This window comes from Echiichthys vipera (assembly GCF_963691815.1).
Source record: "Echiichthys vipera genome assembly, chromosome: 13".
NCBI lineage: Eukaryota > Metazoa > Chordata > Actinopteri > Perciformes > Trachinidae > Echiichthys > Echiichthys vipera.
Genome location: NC_139838.1, coordinates 21,429,566 through 21,436,056, shown reverse-complemented (window position 1 = coordinate 21,436,056; position 6,491 = coordinate 21,429,566). Strand labels below are relative to the sequence as shown.

Below are 6,491 nucleotides of genomic sequence, written 5' to 3'. Positions count from 1 at the left end.
GGATAAGAGGTTGAAGGTGAATGAATGAATGAATTATTGTTAAGGCACCGGTATCATATCGGTATCGTATCGGTACTTGTATCGGTAAGTTCAGGGCATCGAGATGAGATATATATTATTTTCCACGTATGGCCTTTACACACCAGGGCGTGACGAATACACAATACAAAAATGCTCCCATGCGAATATTTATGCTGGCAGATCAGCTCAACTAGTTCACAGTCCAGGGCTTTTATTGTGAAAGGAAGGAACGGAAGAAGTGGAACTTGTACGCGCTGCCATGACGAGGTTGAAAGGAGCAAAGTTTGTCGCCTTGAATCGGACTCTCGAGCTTCTGTGTCATTGTTTTTTAACCCTCAGGCCTGTCTTCCGCAAAAGCTTTGTTTCTTTTTAAATCTACCTTGTACAAAAAAAATACATTGATGTGTGAATTAATCACAAATAAATGCCCCAGTGTGTAAAGGCCTTAAGTCAGAATCCAATAAATGCCAATAAATATGACCGTCTTGACTGAATTGTGTCTATAGGATCAAATAACATAACGATGAACCCATAGAGATCCATGAACAAACAGAAACTAACAAATAAACTGGAGAGGGCATCGTTTTCCAAGCTTTCTAAAGAGACCGCCCACGGTTTCAGTCTTTGAAAACCTCTGTACTAACAGGTTCCACCTTGTGACCTTAAAATCAAACCCATCATCAACTATCTTCACCGGTGTGGGAGTGAAATCATGCTTTAATACAAACTGTAGCAGCAGTCACTGTCTTAACCCAAAGGCTAATGCTGCCATCAAGTGGTTGTCTTTTTGTTCACCTGGGTGGTAAAAAACAGTTCACATTAAAAAAAAATATCAATAGACTGAATGCACTGCACATAAAACACGTCAATAACAACAACTTACACGTGTGTTCATTAAAGTGTATATTTAAAGATGGCTGAACAGAACAACAATGTAAAAATGTAAACTTTGAAGGTGAGGGAGGATTTCGTCAAACGATAGCGGTGTTAAGGACAGACGGCGCTGAGCTGCTGAGAGGACTTAGCAGAGGAAGGAGCCGTTCTGCCGCTCCTAATCGACACAAAATGAAAACATAAGAGGGCAACAAACTGTACATCACATTAAGGCTTGGTCTGAACTCTCTCCTCTCTCGACAAATGAGAAATCAAAAAAGGACAGGACTCAGTTTTAGGCGTCTGTGTGACTGAATATCAACGAGGCATTGTGTCGAAAAGTCTGACGTGACGACACTCAAGTTTCAGAGAAGATCAAAGAACGAAAAAAAACAAGAACAAAGCAATTCAGACGATATTTTAAACACGTGTAAAGAAAAGAAAAACTGCCACGTTTCTGTGAGGTGTGAGAAAAGAAGTACAGCTGTGTGATGCGTTAGTCTTGTCATGTGTCACTTGTGTGATAAAAAAATGAAAAAGGTTACTGAAGCGTGCGCATACAGAAAGACACCTTTAAGTGTCGAGGACGTCTGGAGACCCCAGACACACAAAGAACAGTGCAGTGCCCACAGAACCAGAGGTCAAAGGTTACGGCTCATCAGAGCTGTGTCCCGACTGTGTCGTACACTAGAAACTAGAGCTGGAATCCACGAATCAACGGAAGGAACAGGAATCATTATAAAGAAAATCGCATCTTCGCAAATGTGAGTAATTTGGTTTCCTTCGTCTTCTTTATGAAGCTAAGTATCAGTGTGTCATGTGTCAGTTTGGATATTTTTTTTCGCATTTTCGGATATGTTAATAACAAAATGAATCAGTTGCTGTTCTACTATATACTGATATTATAAAGAACACACTGCACACGTCTATAGCATCCTCAAGGAGCGGGTGGAGAACGTTTGCATACTAGAGTCAAAAAGAGCCGCATCACTAATTTACATTATCGTCATGGTTTCATCGAGAATGTCTTTATTTTATTATTTTACAGACGACCTGTTATAGGATGTGTATTTGCCAAACATGGAAGGTCTTAATTCAAAAGATGCTATTGAGGTGCATCATGGGAAATGTAGGATTTAGCATTTGTGGAGCTAAAGGTTAAGGTTATCTTCGCCTCTGCTGCTTTTTTTTCTCCTTTTTCTGCCAGTTCACAGAAGAAACTCTGCGGGAATCAGCAGGATTTTCATTACGTATCATGTAGTATTCATGTGGCGTCAGAATAATGGGAAAAATTAGTCGCCTGACAAGAGTCTGCGCCCTCCGAGTGGCCTTCAAGTTGGCATCGATGCCTCATATCAGTCATTTTTAAAGCAAAAATGCTATTCGATGAATATTTTAGGGTTGTGAGTCACTTTCTGAGAAACAGATCTGCATTTGAACTTAATTTCCAACATTTTATACACATTAATAACCAGTTGCAGCTCTAATGTTAAGTGGTTAATTCTCCAGTGTGAACTAACTCTAGACTATTCAGTATTGAATCAGGACACAGCTCTAAAGATGCCGTACAGATGGTCGTTAGTCCACCATAGTCTCAGACAGTGCTGGAAGTTTTCTACCTCTCCTGACCTCAGTCGTCTTTTCTAATCTCAGTTTCAGTGCCTGTGAACTAACCACCCCCTCCTTCACATTTCCAGACATCTTTGAAAAATCCCCAATGCCTCAGTCTGGTCGAAGCACCCAAACCCCGCCGCATTCATAAAAACGATGAGCAGAACAAAACGCTAACAGAGCAGACGGTCGCACAAAAGGATCGTGGCGATGGTGACCAGCGATGAGGCACTAGGCTTTGCACGCTAAACTAGAGAGCGCCCTCTGCAGGAACGGAGGCCTAATTCATTAGCACTACTTTTTACACACAGTTGCTTGCTTTCCGTCGTTAAAACCCTAGCAGCAGAAATATACAATCTATGCAATACATGAAAGAAAGGGGTGATTTGGGGGGGGCATTGTAAAAAATTCACATTCATTCTTCCAACAAAATCACAAGCCCCTCTGTACAAGAATTATTGCATTCACTGTTCTATTTGCTGTCTTACAAAAAACCAAAACAATCACATAAAGAAATGAAGAGAAAAACGGACAACTGCATATTTAAAAATCACCACAATAATCCAATATATTATCATCCTTTTAGACTTATTCTTTACATAACATATTTACACATTAGGCCAATTTTTTTTTTCTAAAGAATTTGTTGAAAAAGAAGGGCAGGGAGCCAGGCAGACGTAAAGGAGAGGATGATAAAAAGGTTAATATTACACATGGGCTGTGCCTAGACGGTGACGTTCCTCCATTCCGCATACTGTCCTCTGTACACGTGTCAGGAACAAGTCCTCAAGCTTTCACTCCCACGCTTCCTCACTCTCAGTAATGAGTTCACATGTGCCATGGAGCAAGGTCGATGGGTCTTTGGTGCAAATGTTCCTAGTCTTCTCTCGTCCCCGCCCCCCCCCCCCTTCACCTCCTCACAGTCCCGATTCCCACAATGATAAGCAGTTAATTAAACGTACCACAAAAAATTAATCGACACCCAACCAAGCAGAGCAGCCCTATGCCTCGCCACACATTCAAGTACAAAGTAAAACAAAAGAAACAAACAGAAAAAAGCAGGAGAAAAAGAAGCAAGACAAAGATCCTCAGGATAAAACAGACAAAAGTTCTGGAGCTAGCCAGATATGACTCTTCTTCAACTTCCTCAACACACGGGGGCGCTCTTATGAGAAGCGCTTGAATCCAAGTGCCGGATAAACGGCCCCTGTGTTCTTCTTCATTGGTTGTTAGAGGTTTTCTTCGCAGTTGTTTGTTTTCCTAGAAGGGTTCATCGTCACCATTATTTTTTTTGCAGTTTCTTGCCTTTCCTCAGGGCAAGCTTGTTCTTGATGTGTCCTCGCTTCCTCTTGGCAGTCTGGTCAGAGGGACAAAGGTAGAAAATATAATCAGATGTACAGTTGTTCTCCGACTAAACTCATGTTCATCTGGAATTCACTGGGTATAATTGGATTTAAAAGACTCACATATAACTTTTGGCATCAAACAGAATCTACTCTTAGTGTCCACTGCTCTGCATCAATATACTGTATACACCGTACACACCGTACTGTGTATTGGCTGGTGATATTCTGTGTGGTCATGCTGCGCCATCAACACTTGAGCTGTTAAATCCGGCGTATCATTCAGTGCGTTTACATGCAATTTTAAAACCTGATTATATTTGGGTTAGGGCAATACTCTGGTTTCACAAACACCATACGCCGAGTATAATCAGAGTTTGCATACACCGACCTAGAGAACTCCTCCAGTAATCCGACTATTCGTGCATGTAAACAGTGTTCCCCGATTATGATCATGTCATGCGTCTGCTCCGTGGGCAAGTGTCGAACATTCCTCTTGGAAGTTTTAAGGCTTAATTATCGGATCTTTTTTATGATTCTTGTAACTGATTGTTGTTACATGATTGCGGATCTTTTTTTTTTACATTTCTTATTATGATTGTTTCTTGTTCTCTCTTCAAAAAGAGATCATAATTTCAATGGGACTGCCTGATAAACAAAGATTAAATAAATGAAAATTAAATAAATATATAAACAAGAACATAATATATTATAATACTGGTCTTAAAACTTCAATTGGAGCATACACGCGGGTTTATTCATGATGTAGACTTGTTTATTATCATAAATATTCATTAAAGATTACCTTAAAAAAGTTTTTTGAGTCTACAGAGTTAGTCGTTTGCTACACTGTTTGGCAGCCTACAGTGTTTATTAAAACGTAAACTTTTTTTGTTTACCTTCTCTCCCCTGAAACATAAGTGAATCTTTCTAACACTGGAAGGCAAAATGAAACTCTTATGTGAAACAGGAAGTCTCTCTTTTACCTTTTTGGAGGTGTACTTCTGCTTGGGCACGACACTGCGCAGCTTGTGGTCCAGCGGCTCCCTGTTGTCCAGGTTCTTGACCTTGTAGATCCTCACCAGCCAGTGCTCCGAGGTGAACGCCTCCTCCAGGTGCTTGAACTTGATATCCTTGTTGCCGATCTCGGCGTTGCGTGTTCGGTCGAAGCCAGGGGGCGTCCTGAAGTCCAGCTAGGGGAATGGATTCAGTTGTCATTAGCAAGCAGCTAGCTGTGTGTCTTGGATAAAATGTTACATGCGAAAATCTTTTAGGTTTAAAGAAATAGTTTGACATGATCGAAGATGAACTATGGAAATGATAGCGCTCTCATATCTGAGTTGGATGAAGCTAACAGCAGTTATCTTAACTTAACACAGACTGGAATCAGCTAGCGAAGCTCTGTCTAAATGCAACAAAGTCCAAAATAGACTTTTGAATTTGTAATTATTACACTTTTTTTTATTATTATTAAAGAAACAAGATATACGGTGTTAATTAGTGAGCTTTCTGTTTATTTTGTTAGCTATATTGTACTCTGTCTCATCTTCAGTATGTGTGTGTATGTTGTATATTATAATAATATAAAGAATGATATAATATTTTATTAAGATAAATATCTTTGTAATAGAATTATGCTTTGTTAGATATAGAACAAGGATAATTGAAGAATGACAAATGGAAGTTATTATTATTGTTATTATTACTTTATAGATAAAAGGCAAAATATTTCAGTAAGTGTTATTTCAGTAATATTTATTAAAAGGGGGTGGAATTAAATAAGTTTATACTTCTTTCCTATTCTCCTTTTCGGATATGTAAACAGAATTTATATTTTTCAGTTTACTTTGTTATACTTGGTTATTGAACATTTATTTTTCTCTCTGTTTTTTTTCTCTTTTTCTTTATGACTGCCCATTAATGTATGATGATTTTGTTTTTTCACATATTCAAAATAAACTATCTAAACCAAACTAAAAACTAAATGAGTGAGCTTTAACTTCAGACAGAACCGGGCTAGCTGTTTCCTCTTGTTTCCAGTCTTTGTGCTAAGCTAAGCAGCTTCTGGCAGTAGCTTCACATTTGGTTGGCAGCGTTATCATTTCATCTCCTCCCCCGGCAGTTTCCCTAACTCAAAGTTTGTACTCAACAGATCAAGACGAGGACAAACATAATTAGAAAAGAAACACAAAGTGTGATAGCCCTTTGACAACAGCGCAGCATCTGTCCTTGGCGACTATTACATTACATTTTAAGAAGCACTCAGCCTCTTGTTCCCATTATTCTACTCCTCACTGCGTCCTTCTCAAATGTGCTTTACCCTCGTGACCTCTATTCTCAAAGCTACACTCTCCATCTACCTTCCCTGTTTCCCGCTTTCTTTTCAGTCTCCACTCGCACATTGTGTAGCACGTTCCCATCCACAGAACACCTTGGCATCTCGTTCATGCCTTCAGGCTGCTTCAGAGGACACAGGATGGGAAATATTTAATTATTATTAGTCACAATGGTTTAGTGTCTCACGTGCATTTACTAGCAATGTTCCACTTGTCAAGTAAGTTTCAAGAAAAAGAGATAAACGAGTTTCTGGGGAGATACGAAGCTTGGTTTTTATTCATTACATGCTTTTTATTCCACTGTCAG

The 6,491-nt window shown here is 39.4% G+C and overlaps 1 protein-coding gene across 1 annotated transcript in view; it reads right to left on the bottom strand.

The window, feature by feature from the left end:
• Positions 1-928: 928 nt before the first annotated feature.
• Positions 929-6,491, bottom strand: part of LOC310955990 (dolichyl-diphosphooligosaccharide--protein glycosyltransferase subunit STT3B) — a 75,176-nt gene continuing 69,613 nt past the window's right edge. The window contains exons 15-16 of the mRNA XM_083926069.1: positions 4,835-5,041; positions 929-3,862 (exon numbers count right to left, since the gene is read on the bottom strand). Of these exons, the coding sequence (XP_083782195.1) occupies positions 3,788-3,862; positions 4,835-5,041 (282 nt within the window). The 3' untranslated portion in view covers positions 929-3,787. The remainder of the gene's footprint in view (positions 3,863-4,834; positions 5,042-6,491) is intronic.